The sequence below is a fragment of the Carassius carassius genome, chromosome 6, assembly GCF_963082965.1.
Source record: "Carassius carassius chromosome 6, fCarCar2.1, whole genome shotgun sequence".
Classification (NCBI taxonomy): domain Eukaryota; kingdom Metazoa; phylum Chordata; class Actinopteri; order Cypriniformes; family Cyprinidae; genus Carassius; species Carassius carassius.
In genome coordinates, this window is record NC_081760.1 from 8,749,099 (window position 1) to 8,772,346 (window position 23,248).

The following is a 23,248-nucleotide window of genomic DNA, read 5'->3' on the forward strand; positions in this document are numbered from 1 at the left end:
ACGTGACCTTTCTCTATGACTTCAAACAGTTGATACCATATGAGAACATGGGTTGCAAGTTTTCACGTTTGCATGATATGCGATGCTGACAGAGCAACAGGATTTCAATCAATGATTGATATTAACTTTCTGTTAATAAAAAAATAAAATTAAACAAAGGTTTTCACAAAAATATTAAGAGGCACAGCTGTTTTTAACCGATAATAATAAGAGATGTTTCTTGAGCAGCAAATCGGCATATTAGAATAATTTCTGAAGGATCACGTGACACTGAAGAACAGTAATGATGCTGAAAATTCAGCTTTCCATCACAGGAATAAATTATAACTCAAATTATATTTAAATAGAAAACAATAATCTTAAATTTTAATAATATTTCACAACATTATTTTTTTTGTTATCAATAATAATCGAATAATCAGAAAGGTTGATATATACCATTAAATATATTCCTAATATTTTGAACAGTAGTGTATAATTGATGCATTTTAGTTGAACTGCAACGAAACTAAACTCATTCCAATTGTTTTCTCATTGCTTCTTGAATGACTTCATGACTACTGTGATGAGAACAGTGCTGAAATGTCAGTTTGAGAAAAGTAATCAACCAGTGAACATACTGTCTAGGAAACATACTGTATTTCTGCATTGTGTCCACATGATGGAGCCTTACCTCTCTTTGAAAAATCTCCGAAAGCCAAATGCAACCAATTTCAGCACAGACTCAATCACAAAGACCAGTGTGAAGAAATAATTACAGTACTTCAGACCTTCATCCAGATACTGAGAAACAGACACAAATAAAGACAGTCAGACACATGAAATATTAAACTCTGAATTCAACAGAAATGTAAAATTGACCATTTATTTATACAGACCTGGTCTTATTATAAATAATGCATCAGCGCAGGTTATACAGTAAAATAATATATGTTTTTGTCAAAATCTTTTATTAAAATGTATTAAACTGCTCTGCCTCTGAAACAACTTTTTTTTCGATTGACATCACCAAGATCACTCCCGATCTAATATATCTATATATTATGCAATTCCAATTTTTCATGATCCAAACAATTTCCGATGCATAAAATCAATTATAACTCTGCATTTGTTTATATGAAATACTGTTTTGCTCTGAATAATATCTGATAATGGAATTATGGGAGTGAACCAGTGCAATCTTTAACTAAACATACAAATAATTAATTGTAATTAATTAAACTTTCACAGAAATAAAATGGAATATAAAATTAAATTATAAAATTAGTCAGTTTCCGTTCAGTTTAAGGTAACTAAAATGACTAAAACTAAAATAAAAATTAATAAAATTAAAAAGATTAAAACAACTAATCAAACTAATAAAAATTACTAAAACACAACAAAACTTTGAAACTTAGTTATATTATTAATAAATACCAAGATACTGAAATAACAAATGCTAAACACTTGTGGAATTTTTCAAACAGGTTTCTGTTAACCTATTGATAGTGTCATTGCTCTGTAGAAGTGACGTGTGTGTGTGTGTGTGTAATACATCAAACCTTGGGTTGTCTGTAGTGCTCCATTGACATTGTGAGCACATTAATGGCGATGATGATGGTGATGAAGAGGTCCAGATAATGGCTAGTGCAGAGAGTGTGAATATAGAGGCGTGTTGGAGAGTAGTCTGCATAGTACGGTCTCTGCAGAGCCTCTAAAAGACAAAAAACACAGAGAACAATAGAACCCCTTCATTAGGGTGTATTCAGATCGTTCAGGTACTTACACACTCATCTTGCATCAAAGGATGCTGTGAACATCCTCAGTCAAGATTTTAGGTTTAAATATATCTGTTTTGTAATACAGATTTGATTTGAATATATGTTAATATTCACAAGATTTGCAAGGTTTCATTGTAAATAACTCAAGGGGAAGCTGTCTGTTGTTAGTGCACCGTATAGGCTAATTTGTTGTCCCTGTCAAACACAAGCACACTGACCCAGTTTTTGCTTGGCCAGTATATTGCTAACGTAGCAGTGTGTGTGCGTGTAGTCACAGTTAGCAAACAGTCCAGTCATCTGAGGGACGTTATAAATGTCCAGCCAAGCATCCCCCACATCCATCATGGCTCAAGACTGCTCAAGGTGTCTTTGAGACAAGCTTTGTGAGCATTTGAGGGAGGGGGAGAGCAGGTGATGTCCTGAGACAGCTAACTAATTCATTTTCCAGTTCAGGCACCCTTACATACAATACTGTGGCAGTAACATGGTGCACTAATGGTATTTAATAAATGGTACTGTGAATATTACTTGTGTAAAACTCACATCCTTGATGCTAGGGAGATGTCGGTGGTTGACAGGTTGTTGAATTGCATCTCTGAATTGGTGGGTTTTTGTTAATGTGAGCCAAAATCATCACAATTAAAAGAACCAAAGACTTAAACTACTTTAGTCTGTGTGCACTGAATTTATTTAAGACACGAATTTCACAATTTGAGTTGAATTACTTAAACAAAATGAACTTTTCCACGACATTCAAATTTATTGAGAAGCACCTATAGTTGCTCAAGTGTACTAAATGGCTTTTATCATGTTGCTATATACAGTAGGTGCTTGGGTTTTTCGAGTACATTTTACAGTGTTGACATGGTTTTATGGTGCTAGCAGTGTTGGATAGTCCCTAAAGAGCCCTAAGAGCCCATTCTGATATCAAAACATGGCTTAGGTCCCTAAATTTGTAAAATATAAGAAATATATAATTGTTTTTATATCCGTGTTACCTGACAATAGTAGTTCTAAAGAAAGATTATTGTTAACCATAATCAAAGCACATGATTTAAGTGGGATTTGAGGCAAGAGTAAACTAAAATATATATATATATATATATATATATATATATATATATATAAATAAAAATGTCTACATGTCATAATGGATAGTCATCGCATGTATCAGAATTAGGCTATCTATTTGCTCACACACGAACAGCTCTGTTTCATCTCGAAGATGTGTTCTGTCTTTGCGCTTGTCAAATTTCGCCGTGTAAATAGCAAATCTGTCATGGCACGAGTGCAACTGGCTCTTAAAGGGAATGGAAGATGAGAAACTGATTGGTTTATCGCACGTTACACCCAAAAAACACCCATTACTCATTAAGAGAATAGGGACAACCTGTTTAGACCATGCGCCCAGGCGCGCCAACCGTTTTTCCGTCGTTCAAATAGCAAAAGTGGATTTGGATACAAGTGCACCTGCGCCGTGCGCTTTACACTTTGCATTTAGATCGTTAAAATAGGGCCCAAAGGGTTTCTGAAGAGTGCAGCTGTGGAAATCACTACTAATTGTCCATTTCTTAAGCTAAATACACACAATAGCATTTAAACTCTACTAACAATGTGTGTTGCAGTGAAGTTACAAGCAATAAAAGCAATGAGTTCCATGCTAGTTGTATTCTAACCAGCAGTGACAAGCCAGAAAATATTTTGTTGCCCATTGCCTTTAAATATTATATAGTGGAGAAAAAAGTTCGCTTTCAGTGACAGCAGAAAAATGACTGAAACTTTTTATTATGACACAGTCTGACTCAAAACACGTATAACACTCACTCCTGCGTCTTTTTTCCATGCGCTTCTGTCTCTTCTCCTCTCTCTGTCTGGCCTCCTCTTCCTCCTGGTCTTGTCTACACTTGTGGAAATTCTCGACCACCACACCAACAAACATGTTCAGCACGAAGAAGCTGACGATCAGCAGGAAGGAGATGAAGTACAGAAGCATCCATGGATTATGATTCCTTATGGGCTACAAAAGAAAAACGGAGAAATAATTTAGATAGAAATGGTGAACTAAAGAAATAGTTTTCATAAAGAAATATTCATGTGTGCATAAAATCAGCATACCGTAGTAACAGTATATTAAGCATATGCATTTTATAAGCTTGCAAATACTTTTCCTACCATTATTTTGTGGAAATTGTAGATGTTTGCTCTTGGCATTTACTTTGCTGCATCTAGAGTAATTCTGCACATTTATTTAATCTCGTAAAACCACTAATTTAGGACTGTGACAACAACTTGTAATGAATTTAAAAATGCAGGTCACAAGGCTTATTGTTTTCACTCGTCTGAACATTAATTTATGTATTTTGATGCTGCTCTCATCTCCAAAAGCAAGTTTTTTTTCAAATCAACTCCTGCAGTAGCATTCATAATTAATTTGGTCATGCCATGTGCCAAAATTAATTATATTCAGAATAATATTCCAGCTGTCTTAGTTAAACACAAATTCAATTTATTTTTAAGAATAAAACTACCTAAATGTAAAAAAAATAAATAAAAATTCAGACATTTTCAGAATCAAACTGTTGGAATACTGGTTTTAACACAGCAAGTACATTTACATTTATGCATTTAGCAGATGCTTTTATGCAAAGCCACTTACATTGCATTCAGGCTACACATTTTTTTATCAGTATGTAAAAGTAGCATTAACCTGATGCATATATAATCAGAATATGAAAATGTACATTACAATTTCTAAGCACATGTAAAAGTCATAGCATGTTTGCCAGGATGAAAAGAAGGCAGAGAGGAAGGAGCCCATCAGTAAGAAGGCATAGACAGGAAATGCGACAGGAAGAAAGTGCAGAATGGAATGGAAACTCTGTACTTGTCTTAGTGTATAGGCAACACAATTGGTATTTGTCACCACACAAAAGATGGGCTGCTGTAAAGGACACTATGTTAAACAGTTGTGTTGAGTCTGTTACTGACCGTGGCTCAATGTTTCTGTGTATGTGTGTGAGAGAGAGTGTGTATAAGACCTCTCAGTGGAATTAAATGATGAATGTTCTGTCTCTCCTCCTCAACCTGCTCATTTTGGTGTCCTCCACTGTATCTTTTATCTCTCGCTTCCTTATTCTTCAGTTCAGGGCTGAATTAATCAAACACTCTCTTTACCTAAAAACCTGCTGCTGCCTTTTTTGAGTGTGTCACTTGAGCTTCAGGGAAGAAAAAAGCAGTAAACACTTCTGGTGCCTGTGTTTTCTTTTTTAGTTATAATGGACAGATTCAGAGTACGGTGTAAATGTTTCCATACTCTGTAGAGTTATTTAAAGAATGCACACAAACACACATACACACCTGTTGGTCCACAGCCACAGCATCTAAGCCATCGTACATGATGCTGACCCAGCCGTCTTTAGATGACAGGACAAATAATGACATCAGTGCCTGTATAACATAGATCAAATGGATTAATGTAAATAAGGTAATATTTTACAGAATAACAGTACCACTGTCAACAACATGAAAATCAATAAAAAGTTGAGGGGAAGGTGAGATGAACACAATCTTTACCAGTTGAGAGCCACTGCACATATGTATATATATATATGTGTGTGTATATATTAAAACTTTTGTTTTGTTTTTGAGAAACAAAATATCCAAACATACTACATTTCCTTGGGAAGTAAAAACTTTCTTAAAGAATATGTCTTGAATACATTTTTTCTCCATTAAGTGTATTGTTTGTGGTCAATATGATTATTTTACATTATTGAAAGAGGTCTCTTATTTATCTGGTCAAAAATACAATAAAAACTGTAATACTGTGAAATACACTTTTTTATTTTAATATATTTTAAAATGTAATTTGTTCTTGTGATGTCAACCATAACCCATAGTCACAAGATCCTTCAGAAATCATTCTAATATTATAACTTGGTGCTCAAGTAACATTTCATATTATTATCATATTATCAATGTTGAAAAGAGTTGTGCTGCATAATATTTTTGTGGAAAATGTGATAGATTTGTGATAAAGATTTAGTAGTTTTTTTATGAATAGAAAGTAAAAAAAAAAAAATGTGTAACAATGTGTAAGTCCTTACTGTCACTTTTGATCAATCTAATGTATTTATGTTGAATAAAAAGTATTAATTTATTTCAAATAATAATCTCATTGACCCCAAAACTTTGAACGGTAGTGTACATTGTTCATTGTTTGAACTGTCAGCACTTGACATTCAAATCAAGCACATGTTGGATGTGAAACATAATTTTAATTAATAACATGATGGTATTAAAGTTGCAGGTCTAAACTAAGAATAGCACATATTATACAACAGAAGAGAAAAAACTGTCCACCAAAACCCTGTCATTCTGATGAAATATGCTTGTGGGACCTGAATCTAAAATATAATGGGTTGCTTCATGGTTTAGAAGGCCAAATGGAAAGGTTGATTATTTTAATAAAAGAAGCCTCCAGTGGACATAATTCATTCTTCATGAATTCCCCCTTAATGTCTACCTCTATATGTGTGCATAAGTGTGAGTGTCCTACCTGACCCAGGTTATCGAAGTTGTACTTCCTACGGACCCATTTGTATTTAGCCCGCAGACATTCAGATTTATTGGTGATGTTTCTAGTATCAAAGCCTTCACAACGATAAAACTTCCCCTTAAAGAGCTGAGCAAAAGAAAAACACCTTATATTTAGACAGCATTATTACAAATAAACTGCTCATTACAATGCATACTATTGCTCTAATAAATAAACATGAATATAAGTTAATAAAAATGAAGTGAATTCCGATTTTGACTTCTTTTAAAAATTTAGACACTAGCAATGTGTGTGTACCTGAACTCCCAGAATGCCAAAGACAATGAAGAAAGCACAACAGATCAACACAATATTTCCAATAGGTCTGAGAGATGTGATCAAGGTTTCAACAACCAGCTTCAGTCCAGGAGCCCTGCTTATGACCCTGATAACGCAAACAGACACAAAGAAATGCATATTTGGTGTGGCAACAATATTTGAACTCAATGCAAAAGCACTGAACTAGAAAGCGGCTGTTAATAAAAGGGCTCAGAGTGTTGCACAACAAGCTGACGAGACAAGATGTTCTTTAGTGTTAGCCTTGAAATAAATAAGGAAGGCTTCTCAGCAGAATATCTCGCTGTCAGAAATTTGCACGGTATTGTTCAAATGTGTTTTGTGGAATAGTTTCCTGACAATAGCAAGAGATGAAATGTGGTTTCAGCACCATGGACAGCAGTATTATACAATTTAGGGATACATGAATTATAATTTTTTCATTAAACTCTATGATTCCTTTTGAAGTGCAAATAAAATTTGAGAGCTTTGGCAAAGGGGAAGATTATCGGCATATACAAATTAATTTAGGTCTACTCCTCACACAAAATTACAGTATGAATTAAGAATAGTGATGCACTGTAATTAATTTTTTACAGAAATACCACAAGCGAAATTAAAGTTTTCATTTAGCCGAAAACTGAAACAGAAAATAGTTTATTTAATTATCAATTAATTAATCAAATTGATTTAGAACTGAGATAAAAACTAATAATGTAATAAAAAACTGTGTTTTACTGTATATTCTGTTTATGCATTTAAATAGGTTTTAATGATATAATTACATTTCTGTTACAATTCATTGTTGAAATATGTAATAAAAACTGTTTTTTGTGAATTATTCAAACGTGTGTCAAGTAATTTTTTTGTATTTCATTATAAAATTTACAAAATGTAAAAGCTGGGACTTTGTTTCATATCCAAAAAAAAAAAAAAAAAAAAAAAAGGTTTAGTAGGATTTTTTGTATGATAGTCCTGCTAAATATAATGTTAAGTGAATTTTTGTCCATGCATCAGCTAAAAGCAGCATAGAATAAAAGATCTTGATTCATCAAGATGAAGATTGGTTCAAAATGAGAACTCAGTAACATCAATCCAGCTGTTTTGTAAACGCTTTAGTCAATGATTTCAGCCCTCCAAAACCTTTTCAGGGAAAACCGAAAATAATTTTGGTTTCTAAAATTTTGGTGCATCCCCATTTCAGATAAATTAAAATATGGTCCCAGAGTTGTATACTGTACACTACTTATATTGAGAATTTTTGGAGTTCACCAGCTCTGTCCCCAATTCACTCCCATTGTATTGCAAAAGAGCAGTGTGAACAATCTGCTAAACATCTTCTTTGTGTTCTTCAGAAGAAAGATGAGTGAAGAATATTACAAAAGCCTACAATAGAGGACTTTGTGTACTTCTACACATTCATACACACCCACACACACCTTCAATAAGAGTCTTACCTCAAGGGCCTTAGTGTTCTGAGCAGTCGAAGTACACGTAAGATACCCAGGATTCTGTTTCCGCCAGAGGAGGCGAGAGAGACCAGGATGTCCACAAGAGACACAAATACCAGCAGGCCATCCAGAACATTCCAGCTGCTCTTCAGGTATGAGGCTGGACCAGCATATAGCCCAAGAGAAACCACCTACAACACCAACAACATAATAATCATAATCACTGTCATGAGCATGTTGATCCGAATCTACCTTGTTTTATTATTCTATTATAAGTTACTAAACTAAAATGTTTGCCTTTATTATATCAGTTAATGATATTGTATTAATTTCCTACCTTGACAGTCATCTCAGCCATAAAGATCACAGTGAAGATGTAGTTAGACACTTTGAGAAAAATCCGTTCCTGTCAAACAAACAAATAAATAATGAAAATGTCATTTAAAAAGGCAACAAATGCACCACATCTTTTCAAGACCAATAAAAGAGCAGCTATGAGGTGTTACTCTGTTTTACATACTGAATCCACCCAGTGACTGTTTACAGCATTTATTTAGCACATTATGACATTTCATGACTGAGATATAATGGATATTATCATTTTAAAGTTGTATTCAGGGATTTTTATTTTATTTTAGGTTTACAGATGATATGCACATTAAAATGTTTAAAATCATATAATTCTAAAATCAGTTTCCAGTATTAACCCACACAACCATATGTAGTTATGATAAAATAATACCAATAATTATTTTTCTCAATAAATGTAAAAAAATATATAGTTTTCAATGCAAAATTTTATACAATTTAAACAAATATGATACAATTTAAATAAATTTTGCAAAGTGATACAGTCCATTAGTTCTAACTAAGATACATTTATAATATTTATAGACTATATAATAAAAAAAAATTAACTGGTGTGTGGTCACAGGTATGTGTTTATCGGCTATTTTACAGTGCTTTGAACGCTGTAAATCAGATTTAAGATGGCACTGCTACAACTGCAGTTTCAATAATACCACATTCACACCATCAGCACATCAGAATGATTTCTGAAGGATCATGTTACACTGCAGGCTGGAGAAATGATGCTGGAAATTCGGTTTTACCATCACAGGATATTGCTGATTCTACAGAATATTTGATCAAATAAATGGTGAGTATAACAGACTTCTTTCAAAAACATTAAAAGATCTCACTGACCCCAAGCATTTGTACAGTATCATGCATATATAATAAAACTCAATGATAGTGCTAGAATAAGTGTTGTGATTGTGTTCACCGTGCTGTCAGCCTGGATGTCAGGTCTCTCTAGAGCGATTGTGATGCAGTTAAAGAAGATGAAGAACAGCACAATATGATCAAACATCTTGTGAGTGATGACCTTCTGACAGCGAATACGGAACCTGCAGAGAACAAGAGAAAGTGCTGTGTGAACAGCATAAAAATGTGCAAGCACAGCATTCATTAAATGCGTATATGTGTATTTAGCTGGTCTGGTGTGTTTGCCCTCACTTATTTTGGGGGGAAAATAAGTAAAGTGACCAGTCCTCATGGTCTCTACACCACTGGGGTTTATACGGCTCCAACAGTCTCTTCACAATCAGACACCAGCTCTAAATCAAACATAAACATATGACCCAATAATATGTGTATTTTCCAAAGAAAATATTAAAATATTATATAATATAAAATTATTATAAACTTATTAAACACGTAATATTTGAAATATTTAACAATGGCAAGAATATTTTATCTGTGTGACTGATATATTAGTGTAATCAATAAAAATGATTAAAGAAAAGGTTCCACCTCCTCAAATTCATCATCATCCGCCCCCTGTATGGATGGTGGACTGGGACGTGTAATGTTCGGAGAGGATGGATATCCTCCATCTAATCTGCCGTTACACTCCAAATATGGGCGTGGAACCTGTAGGAGCTCTGGATAATCAAATGACCCAAGACATGAAACTCCGCCCAGACTGCCAGTCCTGCTGGATTTCCCATCTTCCGATTGGCTGTCATCCATGCTGTCCTGTCCCGCTCCTGAAAGCAATGACTCACGCTCCCCCAACTGAGCGCGTCTCATTAGACTGGGGGCGTGGCCAAGGCTGTTCCAGCTGGAGCGCCGACTTCCCCAAAGACTGGACTACAACAGACACACAAACTGTAGCTGATTATTACGGCATGCAACAATTGGTGTAGTATGATAGAACAAATTAAAAAAGACATAAGTAAGTTGACATATATACAGCAGTGAGAGGGACAACATGGACAATTTGTAACCACTTACATATGACAATTAAGATCATTTGAGATGACTGAATTGAATGGTTAATAATTAAGAAAATGATCTAAAATTAAATTATATTAATTATCCCTGCTGTTATGGATGTTTATCAAATAGTATAAGTAACAAAAAATATATATATTATTTAATATTATATTATGATAAGGGAAACTGATAATACCAGAGAAAAGCAGATATTTATATAATTTATACTTTTTAAAAATAGTCTGACTCATATATGTGATTAACTATGTTTTATACATTTTTCCAAAGCTTTAGTAGTTTTATTTATTAATTTATAGATATTTGGTTATACATACATACATACATATATACACACAAATATCCATAAAATAATTTTGAATATTTTGAATCATGAACATGATTAAATATTATTTACACAAATATTTACATATCTTTTGTATTTTTTAATTATTAATTTATGCTTATTTGGTTAGATATTTATTCAATTGTATATCCAATATAGTAGAGCTTATCAATATTTAAACAAAACTCTAAAAGCTCAAAATATAAAAGGCAATAAAAACAGTATGAGGCCATGGTAAAACCACTTTAATGAAGAAGAAAAAAAAATCTTAAGGTCAATGTTTGCTTTTAAAATGTCATGCCTAAAATTCTCAATGAATGTTTATATTTGTAGTGTAAAGCCTTAAAAGCTGTAATTCTAATATGAATTTAGTTCAAAACATTAATTGAAATGTTGTTTATGAATACTATTTGTGTAGGTTTACTTGAAATGGGATTACTCCTCACCAGGGATCTTTGGTCATGAGGCTCGGTGGAGGTGTTGCTGTTGCGCCGTGATTGGCTATAGATGTGTGACACCTCAGTTCTGGGTGTGGCATCAAGCTGTATGTGTGTATTGTGAGGTGGCATGGACGCTCTAGGTTCCAGGTGTCCATTGGAGATGGGCATTAATGTCTGCATTTTCATCTCTGATCCTAATATCAACAAAAGATAAACATAAAATAACAAAATATATAAAAACAGCTGTGCACACACACACATACCTGAATTCAGTAGTTCTCTCAGTTTGTCCTCATCACCATAGTCAGATGACATGTCATCAGTGTCAGATCTGCTAGCATCACCCTGAAATAGAGAGAGAGATGACATTTAAAAGCTAAAGTTTTGAATTCATAGTAATGAATGATCATATTTTCACATCAACCCAAACATCACAAGGCCAGCCTAAATAAATGCAGAACAAACACAATTACATTTGCTCTTTCAAGGGTATGCAACTCTCTACCGTCTAATCTCATGCTCAGTTAACCGTTTTTCATTTTGTCCTCGTCCCATTTCCTTTAAGTCATTGAACTTCCTATGCATTTAAAATCAAGATGAAACAGCATTTGGATCCATTTGAAGTATTATTTATTAATTTAAATGTTCTTTTCTTTTTAACAGTGTGATTCTTTTATGTCACTAAATATGTGACCTTGGACCACAAAACCAGTCTTAAGTTTCATGGGTATATTTGTAGCTATAACTAAAAATACATTGTATAGTTCAGAATTACAAATTTTTCTTTTATGCCAAAAATCATTAGGATATTATTTAAAGAACATTTTCCATGAAGATATTTTGTAAATGTCCTACTGTAATTATATCACGTTTATTTATTAATAATATGCATTGCTTAGGATTTTTTTTGCACCCTCAGATTCCAGATTTTCAAATAGTTTTATCTTGGAAAAATATTGTCAGATCCTAACAAACCATACATCAATGGAAAGCTTATTTATTCAATAATGATGAAGGGAAACTGATCATACCAGCTTTCAAATGATGCCTATTATTTTTTCTATAATTTTAAATATTTGAAACAGGATAAGTCATTAGAAAGAAATCCATTGGGAATAGATTTTATTCTGATAAGTGGCTATTCAATATCAAAACACACTAGGTTGTGTATTTCCTAGATGGGTTATTCCACAGGAACAACGGCTATTGTGATTTTTGATCGTTTATACTCCAAAATCTTCAATTGTAAATATTTGAAAAAATAAAGAGTGATGGTAAAAGAAGCGAAAAAGTTGGAAAGCAGGAATGAATGAGAATGAGAAATGTGTATTTTGAGTATTATGTGAGTAGGTAAAGTGTCCAGTGTGTATGTGTGTGATATTTGTACCTTGTGGACAAAAGAGAGAGAGATAAAAGACAGAGAGGAAAAAAATGTACCACAGAAGGTTTGAGTGAAAGCGTTTTCCTATCAAAAACATCCTCACACCAGCTGGAGCTCAGCATCTGCACTTATACAATACAGATGAGTCTCATCTACATGAAAATTACACACACACACACACACACACACACACACACAAACCAAACATACACCAATCCACACGATCAATCTTTTTGATGTGACACCAATAACAAAAGGAAACAAGAGTGTGTTTTCTTCATTTCCATGCATGCTCAAAGGAAATCCCTTTTTTCATGGTGTGCATACTGATTACTGTGTTGTAATTTAGTTACAGTGCAATAATTCTAGTCCTCTGATTGCATCTTACTCTGAGCATGTTTGGACATCACAATAATTCAGATGTTTGGACTCATTTTCTCATTCTCACAGCACCCATTCACTGCAGAGGATCCATTGGTGAGCAAGTAATGTAATGTTAAATTTCTCCTAATCTGTTCTGATGAAGAAACAAACTCATCTACATCTAGGATGGCCTAAGGGAGAGTACATTTTCAGTAAATTTTTTAACCAATGGATTTTTTAATGTTTTAACCAAAATGTACTCACTGCATTAGATACAAAATATCAAAGCAACTGGCATTTTTTTTAAAGAAAAATATTACAAGCACACTTTTCAATCAAAACATTTCAAGAAAAGATATATACAGTACTGTACTGTAGTCCGTAGTCCAACATATGCAGTCTTACCTCAGCTTGAAAGCCCTCTACTAAGATTGCAACTAGCAAGTTGAAGAGGACGTAATTCCCAAAGGTCATCAAGGCCACAAAGTACAGAGCCGCCCAGGGGGAGGTGGAGGCCATGCCGTTATATAGAACCACATTCCAGTCCTCCTGGGTCAAAATCTGTAGAGACACAGAATGACTGTTAGCACACATATCACATTTTAAACCATCGTCTTACATTGTGAGCAGGCAAATACTGAGCATGTAACCACCAATTAACACCTACTTTAGTTTTATCATTTAAAAAATGTCAAAATTGAATGTATTGCTTTAACATACCTTGAAAAAAAAATAGTATTTTGATTATAATGATTAATGGTGTATTCATATTAATTATATTTAATTGGTGATGGATCAATATTAACAGGTGACACAACCAAAATTGAACTTGAAGTGAAAAATCTGAAACTGAATTGAAAACAAGAAAAAAAAGAAAAAAAGAAAAAAAAACTTAAGTATTAATGCATAATTTAACTCTCATTGGCTGCAGAAATTTTATGAAAGATTATTCTGATTTACATTGAAACTATCTGATTTACAATATTTAATATACAATTATTAAATATATCAACAACAATGATAATTCTTATTCTTATTTTCTGTTGAAATAAAAAAAATGCAAAGTTTATCTAGCTTAAAAATTTATTTTCTTTAATAAAGACACATTATTTCAACTTAATATAAATATTTAAATATAATAATATAAAAAAATAATTAGCACAAGCAAAGTAGCAAATTATTTATATTTACACTAACTATGAGGTATTTAATGGGTATTATTACAAAGAAAGAAAAATAATATTAATAATGTTCATCATCTGGCTGACTACGACTTGTATACATTTTTCTACAAATCCTGTCATATGTCGCAAACTGACAGTCACCACTTATAAGCTATTACTAAATATTGTAGAAACATAATTTTCTGTAAAGTTGCTTTGTAATGATTTGTATTGTAAAAAGCGCTATACAAATAAACTTGAATTGAATTGAACTGAACTGAATCATCATTGTTAGTATAAACAAGTAAAACAAATGAAACCTTTATTTTTTTTATTTATTGGCTCATTTCAAATTCAACTTGCAAATGTGAAGAAACTTTGTTTAGTTTGTTTTCCCTTCACTCCAGCACATTTCACACAGGCATCACAACAGAACCTGAACTCATCTCTGCCTCTTCCTGCAGACTGATTTAGAACAGAAGAAAAACAGCAGGTTGAGTCTGGAGTTTATATTCTGCTTACAAACGCACGCGCGTGCGCACGCACACACACCGACAGAAATAGAGATTAGGCTCCCGGTGCTGAAGTAACCCTGACTCCGATGGCTTCCCTCAGGGCCTGGAGTTAATACAGCATAATATCAGTATTTGCACAAGTGTCACCCCTGGTGACCTCATCACACTACCCAATACCGCAGGGAAAGGGCTGATGACCTCATCGTGTCAGCAATAATAATATGGGGCAGGTTTTGATGACCTCAGCAATTTCAACTCTTGACAGTAGAAGTTTAAATAATCCCAGTCTTATAAGTAAGACTGACACACACACAAACACATGCATTCATATACAGCAAGCCTGAGCCATTGCCGAACAGACAGAAATGACCGCAAGAGGATTTTAGCAATTTAAGCCATATTATATAATGATATATAGCAGATTGCAGAACACAAATATGTTCTCTTAAATACTTTACAAACAATAAAATAACAAATAATCATAAATATAAATGTACAGCATCAAAATAGCTGTATTTTGCTCTGACGTGCAAGGATTTGTTACTTTATTTAAGGGAGGTTAAATACCCACAATCCCTTGCCTCAGCATTTTTGCTAAATGCTGCTGTTCCTACATTGACGAGTGAGTATTTAATCAAAACTTGTCTCTAAAGACAAAAAATGCTATTTCTAGACTTTAAATGAATACAAGCCTCTGTAAGATTTGTATAAGTGCAACCATCAGTTTAGTGACCTACAGAGTAGTTGTCTAATGTTAGTTCTACCTGAAGTATTTATACCTTTCTTAAGAGATTATAACATCCATATATTGCTTATTAAAGAGTTTAGGGACTGTGTTCTGACCTGGAACACGGTGACGATGGCCCAGAGGAGTGAGTCAAAGTTCTTCCTATCTGACACAGTATCTCCATTCTCCAAACGCAGAGTAAACTTACACCCAAACAGATGCATTCCCAATATACTAAAACACAGAAGACAAGGGAGAGAGAGAGATTTAAAAAGTTGCAAAAACAAAACATATTCTTACAATTAAATGCAAGAATATCATTCCTAGGGTGACAGGGACATTTGTGTCCATCTAACAACTAATATAATTGGTATAATACAGAAATTCAGTCATTATTTAAAAGATTAGAAACTGTTTATTGTGTAAAACAAAATAATTTTTTACTTATTAGCATGCATATTAGCATATTGGCTATTCATTAAGAATTATAAACCACATATTAATGCCTTATTCTACATGACCATATTCTACATTCCTTAATTCTACCCAATTCTGGGTAGAATTCTACCCATTCTACCCAGTCACACTGAAGGCATCAAGGGCTATTTGACCAAGAAGGAGAGTGATGGGGTGCTGCGCCAGATGACCTGGCCTCCACAGTCACTAGACCTGAACCCAATCGAGATGGTTTAGGGGTGAGCTGGACCGCAGACAGAAGGCAAAAGGGCCAACAAGTGCTAAGCATCTCTCGGGGAACTCCTTCAAGACTGTTGGAAGACCATTTCAGGTGACTACCTCTTGAAGCTCATCAAGAGAATGCCAAGAGTGTGCAAAGCAGTAATCAAAGCAAAAGGTGGCTACTTTGAAGAACCTAGAATATGACATATTTTCAGTTTTTTCACACTTTTTTGTTATGTATATAATTCCATAAATAATTCCACATGTGTTAATTCATAATTTTGATGCCTTCAGTGTGACTCTACAATTTTCATAGTCATGAAAATAAAGAAAATTCTTTGAATGAGAAGGTGTGTCCAAACTTTTGGTCTGTACTGTGTATATATATATATATATATATATATATATATATATATATATAAACACTAAAAGATACAACAAAATTACTAAAACTTTCAGGTAAATAAACAAAAACAGTAAATATACAAACAAAATCTCATTCAAAATATTATCAAAAACTATAATCGCATATCAGTATATAAAGTAACACTGATACCTGGGTATTATGACATATTATAAGTACACTGATAAGTATTTGGATTGATATAATAAAATAATGTTGTGCTTAGAAAATTCACCTTCTCGAGTTCATATTCCTTCTACTGAAACTATACTAAAAATCTCTGAAAACCAAATGGGAGCTGAAACCTTATAACACATATGCTCTACATACAGTACGACTGGTTCTTGTATGGAAGTACTTTCATACATACCTAAAGATGAAGATGAAGAGCATCAGCAGCATGCAGAATGTGGCCACATTGTCCATGGTCTTCATCAGTACCACCAGCTGCCTGCGCAGAGCTGGGAGGAACCGCACCAGCTTTAGTACCCTGAGCAAACGAAACGTCCGCAGAACCGAAAACCCTCCATCCGATTGTCCAACGATCTCACACACACTGTAGAAAACACCAGACAGAACTGTGGTCAAAATACACAGTATTTATAATAAATTTAAAGCAAACAGAATAGCACAGAACCTGATTATAACGATGATCCCATCAAATATATTGTAAAGATTGCTGATGTAGCCGTACAGACCACAGGCCAAAATCTTCAGGAGCATCTCTAACGCAAACAAACTAGTGAAGACAATATTACTGATCTCCAACACATCTGTCAGCTCCTCTGGCTAAAAGAAAGAATGAGAATATACAATATTACTGATGTGTCATAATAACAGGCAACCAATGTATATTTGTGTGAACATGTACTGTAGTAATGGCACACTTTTCCTCAACAAGCCATGTAATCTGAGGTATTATTCAGTCTGTAACACATAAGCTCCTAACACAAACGTAAACAAAAGCTAAACTACAGTGTTGTTACTGTCATGACTTTATATTTATGCTCTCCATGTGGCTTTATTTCTTGCAGAAGACGAGCAGGCGAGCGCTGTTATTAACCGTGTCTACTGTAATGTAAATAATAATTTCCCTGGCAACAGTGTGAATGTCCTCTGCCTCAAACCGGTTAATCTCAGACTCCTTCTCAGTCTCACACAGACACATTAATCCTGACAAAGGGGGTTAATTAAATGTAATATGAGCCACAAACATGCATAAAATCACACTTCAAACAGCGCTGGGGGATCATGTTGTTTTACACTGAGTGACACGAGGGCATTTATTTCGGTATGTAAAAGCAAAAAACTGAAACTAAAAATTGTATTGCTCAAAGTCACCAATTAATATTACAGGAGATTAACTAAGGGACACATTATGTTTCAATCAGGTATCAACTTTGTTGTGCATGTTTATATAAATAATTTGTATATATATTAATAATTAAGTACTTACTCACATACAGGATGCACAGGTTTGGATCCAAAATGACATTAGCACATTTCATTGGAAGCATTATTATTTTTTTTATCTAACATCATTCATCCTTTTAATGGCATAATTTAAAGGGATACTCCACCCCAAAATGAAAATTCTGTCATTAATCACTGTCGTTCCAAACCCGTAAAAGCTTTGTTCGTCTTCGGAACACAATTTAAGATATTTTGGATGAAAAGCGGGAAACGTCTCCTCTGTGTCTCTCCACATCAATTAAACTGCCTACACTCTTCTGTGTCAGCTGCGTCACAAGGATGCGCTGTTCTCTTTCAAATCAAAGCATAACTACACATAGAAACAGTGCATCCTTGTGGCGCGGCAGACACAGAAAAGCCTTGGCAGTTTGAGTGATGTGGAGAGACACAGAGGAGACTGTCGACAAAGGAATTGTTGAATAAATAATTTTTTTTATAATTGTTGAAACCGTTACGGTTGAACTACTGATTGCAGATGGAGTATTCTGACGACGTCTTTCATACTTTTCTGGACTTAGAAACGTATGACACTGACAGTGTAACTTACTTGGCAGTCTATGATCCAAAACATCTTAAATTGTGTTCCGAAGACGAACGAAGCATTTACGGGTTTAGAACAACATGGGGATAAGTGATTTATGACAAAATTTTCATTTTGGGGTGGAGTATGCCTTTAAGTACTCAACTAAATCTTAGTCCTCAGTTTCAAGTAGAAAAACATTTTGTAAAACATAACATTTCCCTTTAAACATTATTGTTAATAATAATAATGATCAAGTGTTCTAGTGTTGTTGTACTAAAAATAATGAATGAGCTATTGTAGAGTACTATATTAAATAATAATAATAATAATAATCATAATAATAATATATGTGAGCACAGTTTGTGAAATTGTTGAGATCTATTTTAAAATATGGGATTACTAGAGAAGCATGATTCTTCTCCATTTAATCTCACTAGTGTAATAGAAACAACTTAAATGCTAATTAATCTAATTTGTGATTGGTGTATAAATGAGTGCATTGTTTTCACCTGCTCATGGTACTCCACTCCCATGCTGAGTGTATTAATAAGGATTGCTATCATTATCCCTCTGTTGAAGTACTTGCTGTCCACAATCCGCTTCAAAATGGCTCTGGCATAATGTACACACATACACACACAATTCTCATGCCCGGACCCCTTTTCTTTCACATCCTGGTTTCTTTTGCTCTGTTCTGAGCTGACATCTGGCCCCCGTTTCTCTCGGTTAGAGTTGCAATTAACACCGTCAACTTCCTGGGCGCAAATTGGGCAGGAGGATGACTCTGAAGACACCAGCCCGACCCTGCTGTCCACACACACATTCGAGCATGTGCCTGGATACACACCTGCAGTGAAGGACAACATTATTTAATATTACATATAGAGAGGCTGGGTCTACACGTCTCAAAAACTAACTCCAATTAACACAAATGCTCATTTTTCCTATATGTCTATACAGAGACTGACTGTCAAAAATAAATCAACTGCAATTCTATAGCTTGCTTCCTAGTCTATAGTAATTTGTCTAATAAACCTGGTATTTTGTATTATGACTATTGCTGGCTGTGGCAAATTCTAAGTCACTTTGGATAAAAAGTGTCTGCTAAATGCATAAATGTATATATGTAAAATGTAAATGTTCACTGCAGTAAATATTTTGACAGCTAGCCCCAGCCTCCAGTAATGCATTAGTTACTTGAATACAGTTTATGACATTTGCTTTGTTAATAGTGATTGATACTGTCTTTTTTTTCATAATCAGTGCAAAGTCTGTCTACACCTGCCTCTTGAGACCCATCTATTGTGTCTGAGCTTCGATTATACCCTACATAAAATTCACCATATTTATCATTAACATAGTAGTTGATCATTTTAAACAGATGGTATACTAACTGAGGACACCAATCCCAGTCATAAAGGTATCTGTACAGGATTCTGTAAGTAATTTAATTAATCTAAAGGGATTTATAGAGATTTTATAGTTTTCAGTAAAATAAAATAAAATCCAAATTCTGCTGTTTACTGTCTTTGTCACCACTTTTATTGTTTTGGAACAATATGATTACTGAAGGAGCTATAAGAGTTTTAAATCAAACTGTTGTGATTTACATTAAATGCTATTGGCTATTTAAAAGGTTTATTGATATGCCCCAATATAGAGTCAGACGTGCTTGACATTAAATAAACTAAAAAAAAAAAAAAAAGTATCACTGTTTCTACAAAAATAATAAGCGCTGTTTTCCATATTGATGATAATAATAAGAAAGGAGTAATGGCAGCTAAAAATTCAGCACTGGCATCACAGAAATAAATTACATTTTAAAACATTTTAAAAATGTATTAAAAAGTAAGGATTTTCTTGTTAATTTATCCTGTTGTCAATCATACAATGTCTTTTTTTGTGTGTTATGTTATAACCCTATGATAAATTTTCCATTAGGATTATTTAGGTTTCAAATTGTGATTTAAATATTTTCAAAGTTCCTATTGGAATTTCTAATGGCTGCTGACATTCAAACCACACCCTTGTTGCTTGCCAAAAAAGGCAAAGTTTGATTTGTTCAAAGGGCAACCTGACCATAAACTGCAAGCTAAAGTTTTATATCTATTAAACGTAGCTGCACAGAAGTGTGGACGAGGATGTACTTTACCCACAAGATACTGAGACAAATCAAAGTCATGAATGCATTTTGACTAAAATGTTGAAAAGATCCCAAAATTTCCTCACCAGGTAATTTCAGGTAAAAGTCAAGAGGCTCAAAAATAATGACTGGACAGAGTGTGTGTTTGTGCAGACGGTTCCCTCAATTCAATTTGGAATTATTAGGGCATGTCAAGTGTGCAAATCAAAAAAAAAAAAAACAAAAAAAAAAAAGGATTTCCATTATCTATATTATTAGTTTTAAACCCCAGAGAGAGAATTTGCTCTTAATCCACAAACCCAAAGTCAAATTTGAAACATGACAGCAGGGCCAAAAACATTTCTGTTTTTGCATAGAAATTGCCATATTTCATGTAATATGCTTTATGTACAAGTGTCCCTAATAAGAATTTGTACCTTTAAGCCATAGTTAATATTCAATACATTTTATTTTGTTAGTCCATTTAAGACATTCTACTAATTATAACTAACGGGTATTAGTAAACTGTTAGGGTTAGTAGAATAAGTTGACATGCACTTGCAGAGTTACTTAGTAGGATGTCTTAAGTGGCATTCAAAAATTCATTCAAACTTTATTAAAAAATAAAGTGTTACTTTAATATATGAATGTAATTGCATTAGATAACACAATTATGCTTATCTATGTACTTACCGTGCTGCAACTTGTAAGTATCTTGGTATCCACTAGAAACAGAAATCTTCCTGCTATTCAGTCCATGACGGAAAGCCGGTGCTTTGACTCCACCTGTCGAGTGTGAGCGTTTATGTGAGTTTGTGTATAGTTTAGAGGGCAGGATGGTGGGATAGTTCATAGCGAGCCTCAAACCCTTTAAATTCTGTAGTGCAAGTGGAAGCGATGGAGTCTTTTTGGAACTCTGAGCATCTCTATCGAGTTGAAGGGTTTTAATTTCTATGCCATTACTGATATAATGTTGATGCCGATGAGGATGATGATAATGCAGCATACAGTATTGGGTCGGACTCATTTTTGTCCCATTGTCACTCCAATATCTATTAGTCCCACCCACTGAGAGGGAGCTGCTGGGATTGGCCACACCACTGTGACTCTTGTGGCATAATTCACCATAGAGACGTGCGGCCTGACGGCAAAGTTTACGACAAACGTGGACAAGGTATTTCAGCATTTCTTCGTAACAGGATCCTGGTTCGGTCAGGCTAGCTAAGGTGGATTCGTTACTAAGGAAACGTGCACGCTGCTCCTGCATCAGCTGGTTCTCACGTTGTTTGGTCTCGGAGAACTGTGTTGCTATGACAACCAGGCACAGGTTGATCATAAAGAAGGAGCCTACCTGTGGACAAAACAAGATATGAGTATATAACAGAGAAAACAACAGTCCAAAAACATTACAAGAATACACAATACATAGAATACTGATGTTTTGTAACTGGGTATTCATGCATATTTCACGACCTTGAATTTTCTTCAGTCTTTCTAATCCATACTGTTGAGATTTGCATGACACGTTTATGAACACTAAACTGGAAAAATGTTTTTAAAAATGTTAGGAAATAATTTTCATTCAGAAATTGCTAGTAATATTGACAAATAACTACAAAAAACAACATCAACAGTGTATTAAATTACAGTGTATCACTTCTAAATTATGGTCCAAAAAAGTGTACTTCCACTAACGTTCAAAGTTTGGGGTAAGTGATGTTTTTTTTTCAAAACTTTCCACTTTACTTTTCACAAATATATTATGCAGCACAACTGTTTTCAAGATGAAGAAATGTTTCTTAAGCAGCAAATCAGCATGTAAGAATGATTTCTGAAGGATCATGTGACACTGAATACTAGAGTTATGATGCTGAAAATTCAGCTTTGCATCACAGAAGTAAATATATTTAGAAAAATGAAAACTGTTTTTTTTATAATATTTCACCGTGTTTCAGATTTATACTGTATTTTTGATTAAATAAACACATCCTTGGTGAACAAAAGATGCTTTTTTCAAACTTGGAACGGTAGTGTAAGTTTAAGCATGGGTAGTTTTAATGGGTATTTTCTAATTTCCACAATTATAGACTTAAAAAGACATTAAATATGTACTTTGAAGGTCTAAGATTGTATAAAAAGTCTGATTCTCTCCTTAGAAATCCAGTACATTAGTGTAGTACTGCAGTAAGTTTCTTAAGTACAAGCATTCATTTTCAATATTGCTCAATTACAAATTCTCTGAATTTTCATCTCTCTAAGTATAGTTATCAAGAATCATTTTTTGAGTAAATTACACCACTGATGATAGCAAAAAAAAAAAAAAACACTGCCATGAAACTTATGAAAGCAGAGATTCCAGCAGAGGTTAAAAGAGAGGAAGATGTATGAGTTAGTTAAGTACTGCGCACTTACAATGATAAGAAAGATGAAATAGATGAAGTTGTAAAAGGAATGCGCATCCATGACATAGTACATGATATCCACCCATCCCTCTAAAGTGATGACCTGATGAGAAAACACAAACAAGATTACACAGGTTACAATATCCAACATTCACATAATGCTTAGAATACAGCACTTTCAAGTGCCTAAATACAAAGGACACTTTCACATATTGTTCATCGCTTCCACAAAACTAGGTGAGGAAAATCTATGGAATGATAAACGTCATGCTGTGGTTAGTCGGATTATTCAGAAACCTGATAAATGTCCGTGTCCATCCAGAATCTGATTACTAAAGAATATGATAAATA

At 34.0% G+C, this 23,248-nt stretch overlaps 2 protein-coding genes across 2 annotated transcripts in view; both read right to left on the reverse strand.

Annotated features, from left to right (window-relative positions):
* The window catches only part of LOC132142351 (mitochondrial dynamics protein MID51-like), a 135,752-nt gene that overhangs the window by 43,609 nt on the left and 68,895 nt on the right, over positions 1 to 23,248 (reverse strand). The window lies entirely within an intron of this gene.
* Positions 1 to 23,248, reverse strand: part of LOC132142350 (voltage-dependent T-type calcium channel subunit alpha-1H-like) — a 67,424-nt gene that overhangs the window by 5,789 nt on the left and 38,387 nt on the right. The window contains exons 6-25 of the mRNA XM_059552150.1: positions 22,908 to 23,000; positions 21,189 to 21,846; positions 18,883 to 19,220; positions 17,015 to 17,166; positions 16,748 to 16,933; positions 15,413 to 15,530; positions 13,297 to 13,452; positions 11,411 to 11,492; positions 11,154 to 11,341; positions 9,900 to 10,238; positions 9,603 to 9,703; positions 9,370 to 9,493; positions 8,422 to 8,490; positions 8,091 to 8,275; positions 6,616 to 6,742; positions 6,319 to 6,444; positions 5,118 to 5,207; positions 3,585 to 3,777; positions 1,542 to 1,693; positions 674 to 783 (exon numbers count right to left, since the gene is read on the reverse strand). Coding sequence (XP_059408133.1) covers positions 674 to 783; positions 1,542 to 1,693; positions 3,585 to 3,777; positions 5,118 to 5,207; positions 6,319 to 6,444; positions 6,616 to 6,742; positions 8,091 to 8,275; positions 8,422 to 8,490; positions 9,370 to 9,493; positions 9,603 to 9,703; positions 9,900 to 10,238; positions 11,154 to 11,341; positions 11,411 to 11,492; positions 13,297 to 13,452; positions 15,413 to 15,530; positions 16,748 to 16,933; positions 17,015 to 17,166; positions 18,883 to 19,220; positions 21,189 to 21,846; positions 22,908 to 23,000 — 3,587 coding nt within the window. The remainder of the gene's footprint in view (positions 1 to 673; positions 784 to 1,541; positions 1,694 to 3,584; positions 3,778 to 5,117; positions 5,208 to 6,318; positions 6,445 to 6,615; positions 6,743 to 8,090; positions 8,276 to 8,421; positions 8,491 to 9,369; positions 9,494 to 9,602; positions 9,704 to 9,899; positions 10,239 to 11,153; positions 11,342 to 11,410; positions 11,493 to 13,296; positions 13,453 to 15,412; positions 15,531 to 16,747; positions 16,934 to 17,014; positions 17,167 to 18,882; positions 19,221 to 21,188; positions 21,847 to 22,907; positions 23,001 to 23,248) is intronic.